This window comes from Pygocentrus nattereri, chromosome 19 (assembly GCF_015220715.1).
Source record: "Pygocentrus nattereri isolate fPygNat1 chromosome 19, fPygNat1.pri, whole genome shotgun sequence".
Taxonomy (NCBI): domain Eukaryota; kingdom Metazoa; phylum Chordata; class Actinopteri; order Characiformes; family Serrasalmidae; genus Pygocentrus; species Pygocentrus nattereri.
Window position 1 is genome coordinate 35,493,099 of NC_051229.1, and position 24,969 is coordinate 35,518,067.

At 38.5% G+C, this 24,969-nt stretch overlaps 1 protein-coding gene across 2 annotated transcripts in view; it reads left to right on the forward strand.

The window, feature by feature from the left end:
- Nucleotides 1-24,969, forward strand: part of ift80 (intraflagellar transport 80 homolog (Chlamydomonas)) — a 102,501-nt gene that overhangs the window by 63,237 nt on the left and 14,295 nt on the right. For both annotated transcript variants that reach the window (XM_017691839.1, XM_017691840.2), the window contains exons 9-13: nt 12,246-12,425; nt 16,784-16,902; nt 17,349-17,423; nt 18,617-18,780; nt 19,440-19,504. In XM_017691839.1, coding sequence (XP_017547328.1) covers nt 12,246-12,425; nt 16,784-16,902; nt 17,349-17,423; nt 18,617-18,780; nt 19,440-19,504 — 603 coding nt within the window. The remainder of the gene's footprint in view (nt 1-12,245; nt 12,426-16,783; nt 16,903-17,348; nt 17,424-18,616; nt 18,781-19,439; nt 19,505-24,969) is intronic.

Below are 24,969 nucleotides of genomic sequence, written 5' to 3' on the forward strand. Positions count from 1 at the left end.
TCAGATAAACAGTACCTAAAGCTTTCGTCTCTGAGAGAGAGGTGTTTCTGTCCATCCTTCCACTGTGAGAAGACGACTCAGCGCTATGGGTCTGAGAGGATGTGTAGCTGTATGCAACAGAACAACTGTGACTGAACTTTGGAGAACTTCTGCCAATTCTGAAAAGAGTGGAAGCTTTTTACATTTTCTGTCTTTTTTTTTTTGTTTGTTTAAAAAAAATAAGTAAAATAACTTGTGTACAATGGCAGTTTTGCAGTAAAGCAGTGAAGCCAATACATTTGTTTTCTCAGGTTTATTAGTAGTAATTGACCTATTCATGCTTCGCCCACAAATGCTTTGTTTTGTAACTATTGTTGCAAAGTTGGAAATGCATTACAGACGCAAAAAGATCACATTCTTGTATAAGTGCAGTATTATAGTAAAATTGCAGCCGTTCTGAGTAACCAAGCATGGTCTTGAGATTTTAAGGTGTCTATTGTTCATCAGCAAAACATTTTTTTCTCCTTCAAGCTTGTCCAAGCCACAGCTGAAAGAGAGGAACTCGTGCTTCTTTTTTCCTTTTGAGTTGGGCTTCACAGCCTTCTCCTGTCCTGCTAATAAGGCAGAGAAGCAGCAAAATTGCAGCACCTGCCAATCCTAATGGCAAACTTATGTGCAGAGATGGAGAGAGAATCGAAGAGCAAAGTGAAGGAGAGCTCCCCCAAAAGAGGGCAGCAGCGCAGACAGAGTGAGACAGAGATTCCACTGTCCCTGAGAGGTGTGTGTGCGGGAGCGCATGTATTTTCATTCGTGCATACATGCGTTTGTCTTTGAGGAGCCTGTTGAACATCCACAGATTTGAAGTTGAAGCTGATCCTGAGCCAGACTGTAAAAACTAAAGTGGGCGCTACGGTTTAAATTGCAGCTATGAATGTATAAGGGCTGTGCAGTAATGTTGAGTTTTTGTTTAAACCATCATTTTGATTCTTTCTTTCTTTCTTTCTTTCTTTCTTTCTTTCTTTCTTTCTTTCTTTCTTTCTTTCTCTCTCTCTCTCTCTCTCTCTCTCTCTCTCTCTCTCTTTCTTTCTTTCTTTCTTTCTTTCTTTCTTTCTTTCTTTCTTTCTTTCTTTCTCTCTTTCTTTCTTTCTCTCTTTCTTTCTTTCTTTCTTTCTTTCTCTCTTTCTTTCTCTCTTTCTTTCTTTCTCTCTCTCTCTCTCTCTCTCTCTCTCTTTCTTTCTTTCTCTCTCTCTCTTTCTTTCTTTCTTTCTTTCTTTCTCTCTTTCTTCCTTTGTTTTCTTTTCCTCTCTCTCTTTCTTCCTTTGTTTTCTTTTCCTTTCTTTCTTTCTTTTCTTTTCCTCTCTCTCTCTCTCTCTCTCTCTCTCTCTCTCTCTCTCTCTCTCTCTTTCTTTCTTTCTTTCTTTCTTTCCCTTTGTGCAATAAATCAGGATCTTAAAGTACCACTGTGTGACCTGCTAGACACCTTTGTATGGCCCATTATATATTTATAGTTTGTTTTTTCCTTCGTTTTTCTGCAGCTAAATATAGATGCTGTGGCTGGTTACCTAACGTAAACAATACAAAATCACCTAGGACTGCACTGCATGTAAGATGAGCCATTCAAACAAACCCTGGCGCAGCGGAGACACTGCACACTGAGCATATGACTAATTTATCTATAAACAACTTAGTTCTTATACTAATTTACACCGATAATCTGTCCTTGTGGGTTCACCCATGACATAATGGTAGAGCATGTTAGAATTACGAAATGAATGGAATTGTCAAATTTACTGAACTCAGATTTAAGTGTCCTTTAGTAACTTCACTCACATTCAGCAGAAACTCCACTGCTATCACAGTGAGTCCTATATATTCTACTGTCAAATCTAAGTGTGCTTGATGTAATTGAATACTACAGTGTTTATTATACATGTATGCTACTACTGCTATGAAAAATAATTACTGTTGTGAACTGTTATTATTATTGTTATTATTATTTGTATTAGTACTTATTGGTTTGTGGTGACAGAATAATAAAGCAATAAGCCACGAGAGGCCGTGGGTTACAGCGATTTTATCACGGGGAAGTAACCCACGCTCTGTTGGGTAAAATCGCAGGAACTCACTGCCTGGAGTGGCTTATTGCTTTTGTAAACAGTGGCCAACACAAAATACATTGAAATACATGAACCAACATCTCATTTAAATGTAAGGGATGAAGAGAAGTTGTGAAATCTCCAAATAAAAATGAGTTATGTTACATTCTTTGGTACATAAAACCACAGAGGCACCATGAGACGGCATCAGGGAAAAAATAAAATTCAAGAAAAATGTAAGATATGGCTCCTTTAAATCTTATATATGATCAAATGAAGCTTACTTTACCTAAGAGCCATAGAAAATGCTCACTTTTGCTATGTCATATTGCCAGCAATATGTGGTAGTGTAGATCATTTCACTCCAGAAAGTGACCTTAATGACTTAATGTCATGTGGCAAATGCAGCCTTTATGACAAATGACACCTACTGGAATAAGTGTTCATACATGTTTGTGTAGGTGTTTATAAAAGTGTTTCTATATGTCAGTGCTCATAAAGAGCTTATGCAGGTGTCATAGAGCCTTATACCAACTTCTTTCAGCTCATATCAGCAAAAATCTTTTTTTGTGATGTCACGCTCTCTGGCTTTCTCGGCCCCTCTCTCCATTGCTCCATAAATTTGTTATAATATACATATACTCCCTCGACCAGCACCATGAGAATAGGAAGTGCCTGGATGTGAGCCAGGATCATCCCTTTTGGCCTTTTGGTTCCAATAAAACTTGTCAGCAAATCTGCTGCTGAATGATCCTCTCACAGTCAAACTAACACAGATACTAGCTCTCCCTCAAGGTGCCTACAGTAAATTTTATTTTTTTATTTATTTTTTAAACTAAAATCAAGATCAAATTACTAGTCTAACCTGAGCCTTTATGGAACATGGCGTTTTGGCACATGGCATGTTGGCACAGCTCCACCCTATCGTCAAATATGGAGGAATGTTTTGTGAGGATATGATTTTATTAGGTGTAAGCCATGATCTGGATAAGGACTGAGCTTTACTACTATTTTCAGCCCATTCCCCTCCTTATTTCTTCCATTCTGTCCCCAGATACAGCACCCTGCTCAGAGCCCCCCTGATCTCAATACCGCTTTTACTGGAGCCTCCTGTTCATAAAAGAATAGTTCAGTCTGCTGAACACAGTTTCCTCTCTTTCCCCAAATATAGGCAATCAGTCAAAGCATGTTTGGTGTGTGAATTTTGCTTCTTTAGTTTTGCTCTGAAGCAACATATTTAATGTAGCTAACAGCTAATAGAAGCTGACACACTCACTTTTTAGCTTTGTTTAGTTCAGGCTTCAAGGTGGCTGTTAATACAGTTTTGCAATGTATGGTACTTTTTTATTGCTGTCTACAGATGCTGGATTACTTAACATCCTGATTCTTTTAGATTTAACAGCAGCTTTCCATACTGTTAACCATAATCTTCTTATATCTAGACATCTGTTGGCCTTACTGGTCTTGCCCTTCAGTGGTTATAGTCATACTGTGCTGATAAGCATCAGTACATTTCCGTGGGCTTGCAAAAAGCTGGTATTGCTCCTGTAGATCAAGGTGTACCACAAGGATCTGTCCTTGGACCTCTCCTCTTTATCATTTACATCTCTCCACTTGGTCAGTTCATCTGCAACCATGGTTTTAACTTTCACTGCTATGCTGATGACATTCACATTTTATATCAGCTCCACTTCCCTCTCTGCCTCTGCCCATGCTTTCAGTTCTTGTGTCAGAGATTTAAAACTCTGGTTGCAAAATAAGTACCTAAAACTAAACACTGATAAAACCGAGGTTCTGTTAGTTGGAGCTGAAACCTCACTTTCCAAGGTACCTTTCAGTCAACATTGATGGCGTCAATATTAAGCCAGTCCAATTTTTTAAAAACCTTGGCGGTCTTCTTGATTCATCTCTCACTTTTGAGTCTCAAGTCTCTGAGCTAGTCACCAAAACTGTATTTCATCATCTGCGTAACATTGCACGTTTACGCTCTATGCTGAGTGATACTGACGCTAAAATGTTGATTAATGCATTAATCTCCTCTCGCTTCGATTACTGTAACACACTTTTCTGTGGTCTTTCAGCTAAACTAATCAATTGTCTTCAGTACATCCAACATTCAGCAGTCAGGGTTCTTACCTCCACCAAATGGAGTGTTTTTGGACTATTTGCTCACGCAGTTATTCACAAAGTGGTGAACCTCGCCCCGTCCTTGCTTGTGAATGTCTGAGCCTTTCAGGGATGCTCCCTTTATGCCCAATCATGACACTCACCTGTTTCCAATTAACCTGTTCACCTGTGGAATGTTCCAAACAGGTGTTTTTTGAGCATTCCTCAACTTTCCCAGTCTTTTGTTGCCCCGTCCCAACTTCTTTGTGAATATTTGCAAAAAACTATAAAGTTTATCTGTTTGAACATTAAATATCTTGTCTTTGTAGTGTAATCAATTGAACATAGGTTGAAGAGGATTTGCAAATCATCGTATTCTGTTTTTATTTATGTTTTACACAATGTCCCAACTATAGTGTCTGAAACCACATAAGCAAGTCTGTTAGAGATATTGAAAAGTGTTATATGGCTTTTTGTACAATTGGGGAATGTTGGAGGCCTTAGCTTCCCTCATAGGAACTGTGAAAGATGTTTATATGGGTATCACTGGCTGTGTTTACATGCCAAGCCAATTGAATACATTCTGATTATAGATTAAGACTGAGGTGTTTATTTGTTCACTCTACTCAACAATCTGATGGAAAATCTTCATTTACATGCACACTACAAGTAATCCAATCCAAAATGATGTGCATGCATGGAGAACTGCTTAGAGTACACGTTACCATGACATTGAACATCACATGAGTCCAGTCAGAGTGAGATGAGTTTTCAGCTGGTGCGCTTGTGTTTTTCATTACTTTAAAATGATGTCAGAATCAGGAAAACATACTTCCCATGTCCTTATAAAAGAAGGCAGAGAGGAAGATGTCGTGTTCTGAGACATATAAGGTGGACGCCTGTCCCATCGCCGTCTTTTAAAGCTCAGAGCATAAACTTCGTCTCCTCTGCAGGCCAGTTTCTGCTCCGCCATGTTGAACGTTATAAACCTTCGCTATGATGTGACGCACATGCAGAATGAACTTAAACTTTCCGATAGGGAATGTAATCAGATACAGGAGTTTACACAGATTATTTACACGATTACCCACCTCATTCAATCAGATAGACATTGTATTCTGAATGACCTCAATTGGTCTAGACTATTCCGATTTAAGTGTTTACATGGAAGTGTTCCATTCCGATTAGGCTGAATGTAAACGTGGCTACTGGTCAAGTTGCAGTGATCAGGACTCTATGGGCATTTCAAAGTGTGCAGTGTTTGACAGTGGCACAGCCAAAAGTGAACTATCGACTTTTTACTAAGCTTTTGTTTTCAAGCAGAATGTGTGTAATATCGGATTGTGGTGGTAAAATAATGTTCACTAGGAATGATTACAGTTACTTCAGTGTTTAAGTGGCCAGCGCAAGTTTTTAGCCAACACATCAACGGGCAAAGTGACTACTGACAAAATAAATCTACCCTCATTTATTTTGATATAATAAGCCGTTTCAGTTCGGTACATATCTGCCTTATGATAATATGTTAATATTTCCATTTTCAGTTTATTTTGGCATCAAAATTGCTAAATGTCCATCTTTTTTCAATGATGCACTGGCCACTAATTTTATCCACAAGCTAATATATGCACAGCAGGTGCTTTTCCTCGCTGCTTTTGATTGTGAAGTAAAGAACAAGTAATCATTTCCCCTCATAGGCTTTCATGTGTAATATTTATTATGTCATGCAGTATAAGCATTAATAAACTGAGTACTTTATTTGTTCCAAAGTTGTTTGATATGTGCATTGAATTTAGAATTTTGTGTTGAACATTATGACATATTGTATGGCTACACTTCTATGCCATTAGAAGCAAAGGTACTATGCATTTTGTTCAAGGTACAAACAATGTAAACGTTACCTCGAAGGTACAAAATAAAAAGCCTGGAGACGAGACGGGGTGTGGAGTAAATACAACTTAAAAATATATAATTTCAGTGGATTATGGTACAGTTATGTTCCCTGACCAAAGGTACTGACATGTACCCTTGAGGGTGCCTCCCTAGTGACCAGAGGGGTACTGCCCCACTGATAGTTTGCTACCTTTATTTCTGAGAGTGTAGTAGGAGCCTGTAGCTAAAAGAATGAATTGAAGAAGTTGACAACCTTTTTAACAAGAAGGAAACAAGTCATGTTTGGGAATACAGCAGACATAAATAGTAAGGATGGGGAAGACTATTTTTAATCTCATTCTAAATGAGCCAATATGGTTTATACGAGTTAAGCCAAATGAAGTAGAAATACAATAAATACAACAATAAAATGTTTTTATTGAATTTCCAAATCCACAGCAACAGACTATCAAGACTATAAAAAAGTAAATTGGGCTTTTATACAAGAATGATGGAATATCCCTTCCACAACGTTAGCGGTTAGCACTGCACTGTGCAATAGTCCTATTCATAAAACTCACCACGTGTTGATGATGCATGTATTTTAGGAGCCAAATTCAATTTTGGGTTCCGCTGATAAGAGATTTTTCCTCACTCTGTTGCACAAATACACCTGAAATAACCTCCTCCAGTCAGCGTGAGGGTGAGCATTGTAAATATGACATATCACTGTTCATTACTCCAGCACACCCCACATTAAATTTATGGGCATATTTCTGGAAAAGAGGAAGAAGCAAAGAAAGACGTGTGATGTAAGCAAATATTCATCTATATTTATACATGTATATTTAACCGTATATATTTAAGAGATTAGATATTAGATTAGATAGATAGATATTTTAAAATGATGATGTTCTCTAGGGCTGTAGAAGATCACAGTATAAACCAGAGAGAGATCAACATTAGAAAGTGAGAGTGAGGAGAAAGAGAGAGAGAGACTGATACGAGGTCATGCCGAGGACAGTAGGCTAATTCAATTACATTTTGTTTTGTTTATATAGAGTTTTTATTACGCCAAAGCAGTTTTCCAGAAGTGCAAAGTCAAGACTCTTAAGGAGCGTCACTGAGGGGGCTAGTGGCAGCAAGAACTCCTGAAGCCATTCAAATGGAGAATCCATATTCCGCTAGGCTGCACATGCTGCCGAAACCGGAAGATGACCACAGTCATATGCACATGGGCAGTGTAGTTCCTGTATATGTCTGCTGTATGTCCGAACGTTTGTACAGGGCTGCTCGTCATTCTTGCATTAGATGTTGGAACATTGCTGTGAGGATTTGATTGAGCATTAGTGAGGTCAGGCACTGATGTTGGATGGTCAGTTACAGATCACTCCAACTCATCCCAGAGGTATTGGATGGAGCTCCCTCACTCCAGACAACACAGCTCCACTGCCTAATGCTGGGGAGGTCTTTTTACCCCTCTAGCTGCTGCTTGTCACTGGGCATAGTGACCATAGGCTAATGTATGACTGCTCCAGAGAGTCCCATTCAATTGTTTCAACATACTTGGTCCAGTTTAATTGGAATTAGTGCAGCGCATCATGTGAAATGTCATAAATAATACAAAGGTTTATTTATATATGGACCAGTTTTGTTTTTACTAGATTGCATTATAAAATGATTTACATTGGTTGTTAATCATTATACCAGAATAAAAATTATACAGCAAAATCATTTTTTGACCGTACTGTGGCAACTGTTGATGAGCATTGCATATATATTTATCCACCCATCCACCTTTTCTGCTATTCAGGATGATTCAGCAGCACTGGCAGTGATTAATGTGCTGTCCCTGCATCTAGTAAATGCTTGGTTTCATATGCCTCACATTCAAGCAGGAGCGACACACTCATCCAAAATACACACCTGCGTGTGCACTCTCTCTGCCCTGTGTACACACACGCACACGCCGACGTCTCCATGTATTGCAGCAGGAGTCTAATAGCTGAATATGTTAAAAGCATTAGGCAAGCACAAATCCAAAAAGCGCTCCTCTGCCTGCTATCGTGTGTCTTGGCTCATTGCAGTCTGGTGTATACATTGACCTCCATCTGTGAGTCACCCATCCCCTCCAGAGAGCCCTAAAGCTCAGCCGTATTGCCATGTTTGCAGAAGAATAGATGGAGCACTATTATTTTTAAATGCTGTCCGTTTTCGGGGCCGGTGGAGCGGGTCCAAGCACAGTGCGCCCTTGTTTTGAATAAGGTATATAAAAGTGAACTTCAAAAGCCTGGCGCCGGCCTTTCATGCGGCCAGAGCTGTTTATCTTTGCTGCGCCCACCTCACGAAAAAAAAAACGAAACAAAGACGAAAGTCATTTTGAGTGTAGGATTTATGTGGAGGCAGGTGAGGAGGGAGAGAAAGAGAAATATGGCCAGAAGAAAAAGCCAAATGAAAGCGAGCGCCACCTTTGAGGAAGTGCTTGCGCGGACTGGATGAAAGTTCAGTTTCTGCGGCTATTTCGGTTCTTGATACACTCTTGCAGGAGGCAGGAAGTTGACCCGAGGAAAGCTTCTATTTTCACCAGTGCCTGGCTTTAAATAGCGAGTGGGGTGGAGTGATCAAACGCCTCCAATTCAGCCTGTCAGCTGCGCCCTTTCGCCTTGATTAACCGAAGCGGAAATAACGCCTCACCTCAGAATCTCAAATTAAGACAGACTCCTTCTTGTGCGCTGGCAGCCAGCCAGAAGCAGCTGTAAAGCTGATGATTTTTACTTTTGTTTATATATATATATATATATATATATATATATATATATATATATATATATATATATATATAAACTTCTGTTTATTTATATATATATATATATATATATATATATAATTTTTTTTTTTCTTTGCAATCCACCTTCCCTCTCTTGTGGTGCGGCCAGCCACCTGCACATGTTAAGCAAAATCTGATTCTGTCAAGTCAGGGGTCATGAAATGGATGGCAGTGGTGTTTGTGGCCAGGCAGCACGTGGGGGAATGCCAGCGTTTCGGCTATAGAGAGGGGGATTGTTTTGGAAGAGAAAGAGTGTGAGAAACTGTGTAGACCAGAGAATGAGTGTAGGAGAGAGAAGGAAGGAAAGTTCAGGTAGAAGAGTGAATCGAAAAAAAATGACAGTCTATACAAGTGTTAATGAAAGGGCGATCTGTTTAGACCTTTTTATCCCTGTGTGCCCCTATTCTTGATTGTTATTCATCTGCTTCCTGTATTCATCTTTGGCATCGATGTGCTACCATTCAAAAATTCCTAATCATATTATAGGGGTATAATAATGCACATTGGCATTATAGGCCTGTGTCCGGTGATGGTTTACCATGGTAACAGACCCCAGAGACCAAAAAAAAAAAAAAACATAAATCATGTATTGATTTATTTCATGCAAACCACAGCAAGACAGTAATATTCACACACATGAGCATAACTGAACTTTTAAATGTGTTGAATGATAATAATATGCATAAATACCAAATTTATTTTACCTAACATGTAAAAATGTCATATCAGCTGTGCTTTTTTGCCATATTTTTCCAATGCAAAGTCCCACCCTAGGTAGGTAGGTCTCTACCATTCACAAAGTGCTACCAACGCTAAGATTGTAAAGGTTAGCATGCGCTTCTTATAAGCCATGTAAAGCTCAAACTTTTCAAGATGCTGCTAACTCAGCATCACTGGACAACTCAACATGCTTAGAGGAGAACACTAATTATAAATTCTGTTACGTCAGCTAACAGACACCCACCTTAGCTCACATCATGCTTAGTGATGGTGGGAAGGAGGGCCCATCCCAGAGAGAGCAAGGCCACTTGTGCTATCTTGGACTCCCAGCCATGGATGGCTGTGGCTTCACCACAGGATAAAACACTCAGCCTTCCATACAAAAAACATACATCAGGGGTGAAATGACTTCAGAGGAGATCAGGCTAAGCTTTCAATTGGACACTGAAGTTTGTGTGCCAGCTGATTGGTTTTGTTGTCAAGTTAAAGATGGAATGGTATGACAACCACAACTTCTGCTGACCTGTGTTATTTTTGTGCTTTTTTTTTTTGACAATGATTAAGCCTCAACTTGCACATCTGCTGTTAGGGACCATCTCAGGAAAAACTATTATTACCTAATTGGTTGTATATAAAACACTGATTTCAAGTTTTTAAATAGTAACGTCATCACTATTACTATACAAGTAGGGCTGAATATAGTCTCTGACTATTTTCTTGACCTCTTTCCTTCTCTCTGCACTTGGAACTATTCTCTGCTCCTTGAAAACTCTAATGTAGGCTCAAACGTGGACTCTAAATATAATCTGTAAACACCGCAATTACACAAGTGTCTGCAGAACGCCTCCGAAACTGCTGTTCAAACCCAAACCAACAATAGCAAAAGCCTCGGAGCTGGGACGCTCTCCACTGCGTTTTATAGCACCTGAAACCAGAGGCTGCCTAACAGAGCAGACCCTGTTCAACCACACTCTGCAGCCCATCACGTGAAAAAGGGGGGAGGGGAAGGACGGAGGGAGAAAGTGAGGAGAGAAAAAAAAAGAGTGGTGGTGAAAAAGGGAGTGTTTTTTTTTATTAAGTTTAATTTAGAAAGGTCTCTCCTTCTGGAGTGCTTGCAGGAAGAGGTGCTACGCATCAGAAGACACAATGATGTAATTAGAAGCCAAATTAGTTGGATTATAATGCTGTTATGTTAAAGTTAAAGGGAAATTCTAAACATCTGCGTAGTTGAATTGTTGATATGTAAATGATGTCATTTAAAGTGGTTTATTTGAAATGCTCCATTTTGGAAAAGCTTACAGAGTCAAATTATTCACAGTGGTGGTCATAGGAACCAGACAGCTCTAACAGCTACTCACATAAAGTTTTAGCACCTTATGATGACAGATATGCTGCCTGATGCCTGAGGCAATGCTTTATGATACTTTGGAGATAAGATTTTGGCATGAAACCTATTTTTAAAACACATTCGTGGTGAGCTACATGCAGGGTGTTGTAATGCAAAGTGGTCCCCAAAGAAAACTATTTTGGGGGGTTTTATCCATTATCCACAATAGATAAGTAAAAAAACCAAACAAAAGACACATTTTGGGTTTACTGGTGGTTTTGAATAGTACATAAAATGGCTATATTTGTGTTGTACACATTACAAGCCCTGGTTCCCATCACCACCACTGTAAAGAATTATGGGTCTGTACGTTTCTCTACAATGAACCGTTTCACTTCAGACCTCTGTGACTTTGTGTACATCTTAATGACTGAATTATGCAAAAATTTGAAAAAATCGATCAAGTTCTTCTTTGAAAACTGTCCTCTATGAACTTATTATCATTGAGTTATGAGTTTTGGTACGGCGACATATCCTCAGACTACGCAAGCACATAAACAATGACTTTAACTGCATGCTGTTTTTTCAAAAGTGCTCAAATATATCCCTAAAGTGTATCCACACACAGACGCCTTCTCTGGGCGCGGCTTATAAATGACTGTAGCAGAGTGCATGTTTACGAGGCTGAGCACGGGACTTGGCTGGAGTCGAGCCATGCAGCATCTCACAGTTCATCACTGCAGGCTGGCCACAGCACTCCCCCATTACCACTGACTATGAGACATTCACTCTCCTTAGCTCAACTCCCCTGGGCTTCTTCTCGAGAGGCGTTGTCTACTGCCTATAGACTAGTGCCTGTATAAATGCACTCATAATGTCCAAAAATAATCAGCTTCAGAACTGAAGAAATAAATCTTACTGGTTCAGTAATGATTAGTCAAGGGTCAGGGACGCATCGTTTTGCCTGAAGAGCCCACTCTTAATCCCTTTTTCTTATGTTAGCAATCTTACTGCCACTGTTGTCAGTCATTTAACTCTCATTTTTACAAACACTCAAAGCTGCCAAAAATGGTTAGAGAATAGAAGAACCACTTTTGGTTCCCTAAAATAAAAACTTAGTAAATATTGTAAAGGTTATAGGTTTTTACCACAATTGGTATACAACCTTTGGATTTTGTTAAAGTTCTTTAAAACTTTGAAATATTCTTCCCACTTACAAATCTCTTCAAATGTTGTTCATTGGTTCTTTACAGGTTCTGGGGCATCATTTTATCTCTCTAATGCTCTTTTTTTCTCCCTCTCTCTCTTTCTGCCACAGTGGTCATATGCTCTAGAGAAACCAAACACAGGCAGCGTGTTCAGTCTGGCCTGGTCTGCTGATGGCACCCAGCTGGCAGGGGCATGTGGGAATGGACAGGTCATCTTTGCTCACATTGTGGAGCAGCGTTGGGAGTGGAGGAACTTTGAGGTCACTCTTACCAAGAGACGCGCTATGCAGGTACACATATGCACACAAAAAGAGATACTGTGCGCAGATTAGGGTAATATGAAATCTTCTATTAACAACACTATAGACTGATTGTTGTGCATACATAGTCCATAGAAAACAAAAGATATAAGTTCAGACTCTTCCTTCATGTGCATATCAGAAAAGAAGGGATCTTACTGCAGAGTTTTAAGTATCTGCTAGTCAAATCATCAGGTTGACATGATGATTGACATGATGACATTGCAACCAGAGAGAAATAAGAAATCTTTGGGATTGCCATAACCTCATACATTCTACAGTACCTTTCCAGGATTGTTTACATTTACCTTTTTTGAGTTCTCAAATCTGAATGTTCAAGTCCATTCCAGCAGCACTGGATTCTCCTCATGAGTTAAAACCTGAGATGCCCTATCAAGCACAGCGTAAGTGCCAACAGGTTACCTGGATTGTACACAACAAAAGGCATCTACCTAATATGTTTTGCTTGGTTGTCCAGTCCCATTTTCTTATTCATGTCCCAAGTATTTTTGCATTCATACGTTCATATTAAGGCCAGGAAGCCAAAGTTCTGCAGTATACACTTCAGTGAGTTCAGAATCAAACTGGACAGCAGAGCTCAGTAGCAGTATTTGGTCCGTTTCGCAGCTCACCGTGAAAAACAAATGCACTGTCGCTGTTCCCAGCTTGGCTTTGATCGGGGCCTGCACAGCATCGAGCCCAGGGCAGCCACTCAGCGGCAGCATCCTTCAAATCCTCTCAGCTGTTCCCAGCTTTCATGGACCTACTGAAAGCCGAAGCACAGGGCTCTGCACTTCGTTTCATTGTCCTGAGATCCCTGCAAGCCACAGTGTTGCCTATAAAGCGCAGCAGCGCCCCATGTTTTGGATCAGATCCCAGCTGGGCAGTTCACTCACAGTACAGGACCAGCTCAACTGGCTGCTTTCCCAGGTGTGACGATCGGATACTGTCCATTCTAAAAAGATTAATTAATTAGTAGGGCTGATCAAGACCATCTTGGTGTCCAAGTCCAAGATGACCATTAGTTGAGATCAAGTTTAAAGGGAGCCAAGAAGGAGCAAGAAGGAGTCAAGATCAAAACCTGATAAAATGAAGTCCTACTCGATTAAGCCTTAGCTAACCACCCCCTGAAGATTACCTTGGGACAAGAGATTTAACACTTCTAGGGTTAGTACTTTCACTTTGCCTTGTTTTTTAAATTACTGTATAGTTATATAGCTAATTACATAGTTTTGTAATGAAATACATATACATTGAGAGAAACTCTGTATTAACAGGTGCATTTTTTTGATGTTTGTTTTAATGACAGGAATTTACAAAAACATAGCAAAAATCTACCTATCAAATTCAAATTCTAATAAAATATTTCCTCTTCTACATTCTACAAATGTGGTATGGATTGAAAGCTCAGAGTATGGCTTCAACAGTCAGTCTCTAAATCTAATCAGATGTAAGGAAGGTTTCCTAAGTTTTTTGGAATTCTGTGCACACTCTAAATGAATCCAAACAATGCTGTTTGGCTAAATCAAACACACAGATGCAGTGATTTGGTTTGGAGTTGGCAGTCGAGACCAGAGACTAAATGTCGTGAACAATGAACAATGGCCAAGACCAAGACAAATCCAAGTACAAATACCATTGAGTCAGACAAGTCTGAAGTTTGGACACTATAATTAGACAAGCGTTCGTGTTGTTGTAGACCTTTGGCCATGTTGTTTCACAGACGGCTTGAAGAGCCTTGATGGAAGCATGTTCAGCCTTTACTTTTACCTTGACTTATTGTACATAAACTGAATACAGATTACTGAACAAGTGATACCAAAAACACTAGAGACATTGTACAACAAGTACAATTTTCAAAAATCTAAATAAAAATAAAATACGATGATTTACAGGTCATTTAAACCCTATATTAAATTGAAAATAGTACAAAGACAACAAATCAAATGTTGAAACTGAGAAATTGTTTTGTTTTTTTTAATATATGCCCATTTTGAATTTGAACAACATGAGAGTTAATTCTGTTGTCTCAATTGAATCTTTGGGGGTACAGTTCACTTTTAAATGATCTCACCAAACAGTCTAGAAAGACCAAGAAACTGAAAGGACTTGTTAAAGCTTGGTCTTGAAGAGAACTTTGTTGGTTTTGGTCTTGATCTTGACTGTTTTGCTCTTGTTTGGGCTTGTCTTGACCTGATCTCAGCCCACCTTTAGACTTGGTAATATAACTAATAAGTAATCAGAGTCTTGGATTCAACAAAGGGGGCCTTGATTAGAGTCCTACTAATTAATACGCCTTTTTGGAATGAGGGTATCCAATCATCACACCCGGGAAAGCGATCAGTTGACTTGCCGTTTTACTGTGAACGTACTGTCCTGCTGGAATTTAATCTGAAACACAAGTTGGTGCTGCACTTTATAGGTGACATTCTGCATTCATGTTGTAGGGATCCCAGCACAGTGAAATGAAGTGTAGACTCCTGTGCTTCAGCTTTCAGCAGGTCCATGAAAGCTGGGAACGTGCCAAAGAAGTGCAAAGCTTTCAGCCTACTTTTACTCAACATGATGTTCTTTCCGTCCACAAAGACGGAAGATTGGTGAGATTGTGGAATAGAGACCTAATAAAATAATAACACTTATTTGTTCTGTATTTAGATGAAATCCATTGAGCTCTGTACGTCAGTATGAACACATTAATAACGTTAATTCATGTTTAGGTGGACGAAGGCTCGCCAGCAATGCACTCTGATCATTGTTGATTACTTGGGCTAAAGCAAGCTTTTATTTAGAGGATCATATTTAGAGATTTTGTACAGTTTGTAGTAGCAGACAGCTCCTTGCTAGCAAAGAAAACTTGTCCATGCGACACTCGATGCCTGCAATTCAAACACACATCATCTTAAACTATAAGATGCAGCAGAGCTGTAGTGTGGCTTGACATGTCATGGGCTTTGGTGAGGAGGGGAGATGCATATATTTCCCAGGCCTTCATGTACTTCAGCCCTGTGTATTATACCATATGCCTCTGACTGTAGCACAGCTACAATGTCCAGCCTGTCTGGGGCCCCTCACTTCTGCAGGAGAGTGTTTAAACTCAAGAAAACCACAGGACAGTTTTTTTTTTTTTGCCTATGTGTGTTTTGCGTGCACTTCTGCTTGGATGTTCACATGCATGTACTCATTAACCTACACATACATTTGATATAGATAGCTCTTGCAGGCTCAGGTTAGCAACAAACCAAACAAGTCCCATGTCTTCAGTGGTTGTTTCCCCTTCCTAGCTCTCTGTTTTCTCTTACATATTTATAGTACAAAAGTGCAAAAGTCAGAGACCACTCTTAATTAAATTTTTAGTAAATACAGAAAACGTAACATAATAACATTCAGTTTTTCAAAGAAATCTGCAGGGACTTTTTTCCCACACCTCCCAGTTCACTCTTAGTTGGTTAGTAGTTGGTTGATCATTTTCTGACCCATTCAGTGGTGTTGAGGTCTGGACTCTGGGGTGGTCAGTCCATTGTTCAGCTTCTTTGTTTGATGCGTCCGTCTCCTTTTCTCAGTGAGGTTCTTCAAGTTCAAGTTCAAAGTGTTTATTGTCATTTGTACAGAGGAAACAAGTTTCCTTATATACAATGAAAAGCTTACTTTGCTCCTCGCTTAAGAATGCCAGATATAACATTAAAAAATACAACAAAAAAAAAAATACAAAAGAGGATATATAACATTAAAAAATACAAAAGAGTATATATTCTTCTTGATCAGCTACACATCCTTTCAGACCCACAGCGCTGAGTCGTCTTCTCATAGTGGAAGGATGGACAGAAACACCTGTGGATGTTTTCAGATCTGAAGCAGCTTGATTTTCTCCTCTCTCAAAAATATATGCTTTAAGTGCTGTTTATCTGATGGGGACAGTTTTGGTGGTCTACCAGGTCTTCCGGGTGGCTGTTAGTAGTCTCATTTTTTTTAATCAATTCTTTTTAATCTACTCAGTAGATTAAAAAGAAGTAACTGGTGTTTAATGGCTGTTTTGACTGGAAATGAAATAAATAAAGGGTTGTCTCTTCACTGTTAAGCCAGTAAAATGACCACATTGTGGTTGCCCGTGTCTATTCGTGACTTTTGCCTAAGCTAATTTGGGTGAAATTAAGGGACAAAAATATTCAACCATAGTTACATATACTGTTGCGATGACTTTGGAATGGAAAAGTTTATTCAAGTGGCAAGATTTAGCAAAATAAAATCTGATTTTTTAAATAATTTTAGATTATTTAAATGCTGACTGACTTCTTTGGAGTCAAATGGTTTGTTTGTAACTGTATGTTTGTGTTTGTATGTTTGTGTTTTAGGTAAGGAATGTGCTGAACGATGCTGTGGACATCCTGGATTTCAGGGATCGGGTCATTAAAGCATCACTGGCTCATGGTCATCTGGTAGTGGCCACCTCTCTCCAGTGCTCTGTTTACAGGTATATCACATTAACAACACTGACCACATGCTGCACTCTGCACATCTCTCTTTCCTCTGCCTCCTTATCCCTCTAGTTTACAGGTCAGTTTGTGTTTGCTTGTTGGTCAGCATTTTATCATTATCTTTTATTCACCTTGCACTCCCTCTCACCTCTTTCTTGCTTACACATTCACATTATAATGTGATTTGTCCTTTAAAGACAGTGTAGAGGGCAAGAAAATACAGCTAAAAGTGTTGGGTGCATTGAAAACAGTATTGATTATGTACCGTTTGGTCCAGTTGTAATTTTATTATGATAATATTCAATAAAGAATGCTCACTTTTTTGGGCCAAAAAATATACTTTTCAAGCTATTTTTAAATGTAAAAGTATGTGTTCAAATACTGTAGTAAGTAAATGCTAAATACTAGCACCATACTAATGCTGCTCTTTTGCTTCTGATAGCACTAAAAACTGGAACACACCGCTGATCTTTGACCTGAGAGAAGGCACGGTCAGTCTGATCCTCCAGGCTGAGAGGTGAGACTCACCCCCCCAGGCATCTCATTCTATCTGTCCCTCTTTCTCATTGTTGGAGCCCTCTTAATATCCAAGGAAGACATAATTATATAATATATAAATCAAACAGACTGTCAGTCTGTATTTTTGTATTTTTAGGGTTGTCACAATCAATTTAGTAATCATTCAAATTGGTTTGATTTGAAATCATTATTTACTATCCAGAACCACTAGTGGAACCTACATGTGTCTTCTGAGTTTTATATGGAATGTTGATTGTGGTTAAACAGTGACAAATCAGGAAAAATCCCTAGTCTTTGGGAACTATTTTGCCTCAGAACACCCTGCTTGTACCCCTCCAACACAAGTGGAGTTTTTGGAAAGGTCAAAACCTTCTTGAAATCACTGTAAAACAACGTCTCAGACATCAGGCAGCATTTTTATAGCCATTTCATGTAATATCTTTCTGAGAGCATGAAACTCTTCAGATATGTGGTGTCATCATAATAATTTAATTATGCAGAAATTTTGAAACATCATGCGTATAAACATATCCTCATGCTTTGTTTATTACTGTGAGAGAGAGAGCGATTGGAGAATTGAAAATATGCATCATCAACATGTCAACTAATCTTTGCTGATTCATTAAGAAAGTGAGGTTGAATTGAATAATCACGACAGACCTAGTATTATTATATCGTATTTCTCTGCATGCCCCTTTTTTCGCCCCAGCTTCTTCTGTCCACGATTCTCCTGTCACACACCTGCCAAAGCAGCACGGAGTGTTGGCCAGCAGCGAAGCGCATTTAAACCGAGTCCTGCTCATGTGGAAAAGTGATCTCCATTAGTCATTGCCTCTAATGGTTACACTTCTCCAAGATTATTGTTCATCAGCTCAGTGAAATGAAGCTCTTGGATCGCTGAGAGCTTTTCTTCCCTCTCTTATGAAACCTTGTTTGGAGGGAAGGCAATTGCCAGTTTGGGTTCATTGTTCTCATCCAGTTTGGGGAAAAGCACTTTGCAACAGTTGTGAAGTTTTAAAACAACGGTACAAATTACAGACTCTCCTCCCTCTCTGTTTGTTTAGGGAGCTTTTTGAAAGGTTCAATTATGGCTGTGCTATATGGCGAACCCTTGTGCTCCATCTTTTCCTCTCACTCCCACATTTTTTTTTCTTTTTCTCTTTCTTTTTTTGTGTTTGCTCTCCTGTGTAGGCATTTTCTATTGGTGGACGGAGGAGGCATCTACGTGTACTCATATGAGGGGCGTCTGGTGTCCACTCCCAAGTTTCCTGGCATGAGGACAGACATCCTGAACGCACAGTCCGTCTCACTAAGCAATGATACCATCGCAATACGGGACAAGACTGATGAGAAAGGTGTGGCATTTTTGATAATCCCATTTCATTTTATGCCCATTTTCAGCGGCTATAAAGCTTCTGTCAGTTTTGATGTCTTTTCACCCCAACAGGCATTATAATAACTGACACTGTTGAAATATGCCTTTATTAATGTCAGTGTAGGTTAATGTCAGATATCAGGAAAAGCTAATATAAGCTCATAAATGCTGTCATTCACTGAAGTGTTCTCAAATATATTTGTGTTATATTGTTATGAAAGAGGTGTGTAGAGTACCACGTTTTCCAGAAAACATATATATATAATGTGTGTGTGTGTGTGTGTGTGTGTGTATATATATATATATATATATATATATACATTATATATATATATATATATATATAATGTATATTGTGTGTGTGTATCTATATGTGTGTGTGTATATATAATATATATTTATATGTATGTATATACAGTTGTTGCCATGTAAAAACATTGTAAAACATTGTAAATGTTGTAAAACATTTTAAAATGTTTACCTTCATTTCATGATGAACGGAACACGAGAAGTGGTCCGAAAAACTTGCATTAAAAGTTACGATTTTTTTTCTTCTGTTTTTATCAAAAGCATAAACATACTTTTCTTTTAAAAAAAACTTGATTTGGCAGAATTCATACAGTATCTTCTCGTTTCCAGTTGTCTGTCTGTTTGATGCTCAAACGGGAAAAGCCTTTGGTGATGGAAAGCCTTTAACACATAAGGTAAATTAACATTTTTCCTCAACTGAAAACTTATACATGTACAATGAAGCTCCACTGACTAACATTTGATTAGGATTAGGTTTAGGACTACTTTGTGATCTAAAACTCTTATAATGAAAGTATGTAAATAGCCTGGAAATAGGGGTCATTGCAATGACTGCCCTTTCTTTTCTCTGACTTTCTAGCATGATTTAAGACAGTGGTGAATGGTCACTAAAATGAACTGATGATCAGCCTATATTAAGATTTGGAATTTCATGTAAGGATTAGAAGTCAGTCAGGCTCAGTTTCTTTCTGTAGGAGTAGCAGCAGGAGAATTTACTGTAGTACTATCAATATGCAGACTGCCGACTAGTCAGATTTGATATCACTAAGAGGTTCATAATGTTCTAGAGAATTTCTTAGTTCTTAGAGAACTTTTTAAAAGCAATTCCCAAATGTTCCCTTAATAATGTTTTAATTATTTTCTTAAGAAACATTTTTGTTTGCAGGCTACAGGAGATTTGTCAAGTAGACTATTAATATCATTGTACAGATGACCATAGGTTGTATTTTATTAACCTTCACTGGTTATTCAGTTTAGTCTAATTAGCTTCTGACTCCAAAATGAAAGTAAAACAAAATCAAATGAAAAGCAAACAAGACATAAAAGTGATGGTGGAGGACACGGCCAACAGGAAAAAAAATCCTCCTTGGTTTATTGTAACAGTTATTTGTTTTAAAACTCACTGGAAGTTACAGTTTAGGAGGTTTATCTTGTCACTTTTTTCACTTTAAGATAAGTGATGAGACTGTGGTGAGGAAAAGAAAAATATTTAATAACATATTTTATTAAAATGAAAGGAAACAATATGAAGAAAAATTTAAAAAGAGAGTAGTTAGTTAATTTGAAAGAATTAGTAATAATTCATCCAAACTTTATCTAAACCCTTTTCTGTAGTATGTAGATATGAGAAAAAAAGGCACACCATGGTGAATCCTGCCCCTGACCTTTTTCTAAAGAGGCTTTTACATAGTCTGTGTCACAGATTTGTTTAGAAATGCAGAATCTTAAATATTTCGTCATTTTACTTGTCATAGCATTTCTTTGTTATTTATGTCTAGGTTTACGTGACCACCCGGATATTTTAATGTGCCCTGAGACTTTTGGATCACACTGTATTAAACATAAAGGTTGCCAAACAGGTCATCACTTGGATGCACAGTTTAAGGGGGGGGGGGGGGCTTTACTTGGTATAGAACCTTCAAATTACATTTAGTATCTTTTATTTTGCAAATATTACATACTTCATTAAGCGTCTTTCTAATCATAAAAACTTTAGCTCGTAGTCTCAAGCCTTTACAATTAAGAGTGATGACTGCAGGTTTTAGCGCCACCCAGAGGACAGAGGCTGCCCTGAAGGACTTATTGAGTTTAGAGAGAGAGCAAAGAAAGCGAGAAAGAGAATGAGAGATGGACAAAGGGAAGGATGGAGGGAGGGGAAGAGAGAGGGGGCCCGGGACGGGGCGGGGTTGTATTTGGGGGTAGCCAGGATCAGCAGTTACTGTTTGTCAGCATGTATGTGTATGCCAGCACTCCTCAAGTGCAGCTTCAAAACCCGGGAGTGTTAAAGTGAGAGCCAGCTGGATTTGTCCTGGACACACACACACGTCCAAACTCCCCCTACACTCCAACACACTCTTAACACACACACTAAAGCACTAAAAGACCCCGCATCACCTCCACAATACAAGCTCCCAGTGACAGCTGTGAGTGTGTGCGCTGCCTGTCACGGTCATGGGCGGTCTGCCCAAAGCTCTGTGTCTGCGAGACAGCCCAGGACGGCCTGCTCCTCTCTCAGTCCATTGACTCCTTTATTTACTGTTTAATGGCGCTCGCTGCCAGATGAGTAATAACAGAATGTTTCAGAGGCTCCGCTAATGGTCTCCCTTGCAAGCACACATGCACAAACCTGGACTGCACAATATGGACAGAACTCTGTATTGCAGTTATATTGCTACATGTTGCATTTATGGAGTACAATATATTAAAGGGCAATTCCAATGATTGTTCATATTTTCTGCCCAATTCAATCGTTATAATGTAAACAAAGCAATTCAAATGCTCTTAAAAAATTTTTGAGTTCTTTAGTAAAGAAAATGGTTCTGTTTATTACCATAAACACTCAAAGAACCTTTTATATATATATATATATATATAAATAATTATAATAAGTTCAATTTATATAGCGCCTTACACAAACCCAAGGATGCTTTACATTATCATCATCAAAATTAATACAGAGAGGAAAAAAGGTTTTTAAGAGGGATTTGAAGGAAGACCAATTACGAAGAGTGGAAGGTAGAGAATTATATAGAGAATTATAACCCTAACCCACACACATATATATATATATATATATATATATATATATATATATATATATATATATATATATATATATATATATATATATATATATATATATATATATATATATATATAGGGTTATAGAGAGAGAGAGAGAGAGAGAGAGAGAGAGAGACCTTATATAGATATAGACCCCCCAAAAGGGTTCTTCTGTTGATGACAAGCTTGTAACAATAGAAAAACCCTTATGAGTGTTTATAGAACCCTTTTTTTAAAAAGCTTCCGATTAGAACTGTGTGTAGCACGTTAATTCACATTTTCCAGTGATTGTCATGAATAACACTTTCATGATGCAAAGAACTGTGTAATCATGCAAATGGTTCTTTGGGTGCTTATGGTTCTATACAGAACCATTTTCTTTACTAAAGAACTCATGATAATCATCTTTTATCAAAAAACTCTAGAGAAACCTTTCAAGCCAAAATTATATACAGTACTTGTACTGGGAACCAAACATCTGAAGAATCTGAATGCTACATCACAGAAAACTATTACGTAAAGCAGTTGAAAATACATTGCCTAATGCCTGGAATCTATTTAATATCTAGAGCATGCTATTACCAGGATAAAAAAAAACCCTTTTTGATTGTCTTTTGATAGTCTATGAATCCTTCATGTGGCGTGGTTTAACATAGGCCTGCTTCATGATTCACCAGAATGATTTGCATTTTTTGGATCATTTAGACGCCGCCATTAATCCAAAGACCTACAGAAACGCTAGAATGTCTGTTAACAGTCATGATGCTGAAAGCACAGAGTAAAACATTTAGCTAATTGGTTCATTTGCATGTTGTAATTCTACTGTTATTAGACTACATCAGTGCAATGTGTCCATATACGACTGTCTCCATATAACATAGTTTAGCCTACTTTAGCTTAACCTACACTGCAAATTGATGTCTTGGCAAACAAAATCATATTAATATATATATATTATATATATATATTAATATATATATATAAAAACATATTAATTATATTTTTAAATTTAAAAATAATTTTTTTTTTTTTTACTTGTTTTTAAGTAATTGTGTCTAAAATTGTTACAAATGGATCGACAGCATCTGGAAAGAAATTCTTTAATTATCATATTTTTGTAGATAATTATGCTTGTTTGAAAAATTATATTGAAACCAAAATCTGTATGTCATGCATTCGGATCCTTCCATGCAGGAAATGGACTACATCTCACAAGATCCTCTGGAGTCTCAGGTGCCTCCGTACCCTCCACCACAAACCTATCAGAGATCTCAGTCCCCTGATTCCTGTCCCACACTTGCGTTCTAGTCAGGTGACAATTAGGTTAGACTATTTAAACCCGGGCTTTAGGTAGTTACATTGCGAAGTATTGTTCCATTGAGACTTACCGAGCGTTCTTCCTATGTACTGTTTGTTTTCGTCTTTTGACCTTTTGATCTGCTCTTTGACTCCTGGATTTTTGCCTTTTCCCTTTTGGTACCTCTGCTTGTGTTTTTTGATCTGTGTTTTTGACTCTGGCCTGGATATTGACTACGTTGCTGCTTTACCCTTTGGACATTGGTGATTTGTTTCCTAATTAATCACGTTTGTATTTTTTTTATCCGCGTTCGTCTGCGATTCTATCCGCATCACACTGTAAATATAGAGATAATGTCACAATCTTAAAAATTAGAAATATTAAGAAGATACTTGATATAACACAAAGTTTAATTCAAATTGAATAGGTCAGTATCACAATAACACACTCACACACACACATATAGGCCCCTTTTGGTATTTCTGTCCATCAAGAATGCGTCTCCACATGACCACTTATGATCAGATTTAATGACTGAAAGAAAGACTCCACCCACATTTACTACACCAGTCTCTCTCTGGCTGCATTTATCAGACAAAACCCTTCTTAGTTTAGATCGTATGGATTTCTAACACAACAAATAAGGGAAGAGATTATGCAGCTGCTTTCATCTGTGCTGTGATGACACAATAGATTGAGACAGGCCTTTGTCACTGAGGACACAATGAGATGCTTTAGCATTCCCATGGTGATGTCATATGGTTATATGTATTCCTGATCACCGTCGAAGGTGGTTTGAGTGAGATTCGTTCAACTCTGTTCACATCAGTTTTTTTGCACTGTTCACTTATAATTGAATCTCCCAAGATTGTATTGTAATTGGATCACTCTCTGTCTTTTCTACAGGACACACACTGATGTTTCATTTCCAGCAAGTACAAATTAGGTCTTGGCCAATGTGAAGCTTTTGTGACTGGCACGTGTTTTAAGGAGTAGTGTTTTTGTGTTATCCTATGCTTAAGTTTTGAATGTATTTAATATGTTTTGTGATCAAATTTACCAATTCAGCCTGTATTGCTTTGAGAGATGTGAGCCAGTAGTGACCGGAAGTTTCATATTTCTCTATAAAGACTGGCACATAAGTATGAATTCATCACAATTGAAGGAATTAATTACATCAAAAGAGCTTGTCCGTTACAATGTTCTTTACAGTATAGAAAGTATTGGTGATGAATGGGCGGTATTTTCACTGATATTGATAAATCTGTTGGGCCTCAGTATTGACTGATGTCAGTCAGCCTTTCTCCTACCTAATCTCATATTCTTACTATCTTTACGCAGTGACCTCATTATCCTCAGTCCTATTCTCTGTACAGGAGTTGATAGAGGAGCTGCTCTGTCCATTAGCATCGACTGTGAAACAAAGTCCGTCCTGGCTCTGAACTCTGAAGCTATTTGAGCAGGGAGGCGGCTGTCTGCAGCCGTCTGAGGATGACATTCAGTGTTCAACTCGACGCTGGCTTCTCCACCCTGCCCCCTTCTGCAGGAATGTCCCATTAGATATGCATTAATAGAGTCCTGTCCCTGAACTAATTTAAGGATTAGCTGCTGCGCAGTGCTTTCGAGCAGTGTGTAAAATCGCTCAGCAAGTGGTTCGTGACAGCGCAGTGTTGTGCTCAGTGTCCATTTCACACACCGTCTCCCAGCGTTTCACACAGACCATGGCTGTCCGGGTACAGCCAACAGCTTGGTTCCAAAGCCTATTATGCCTTAAAAGAC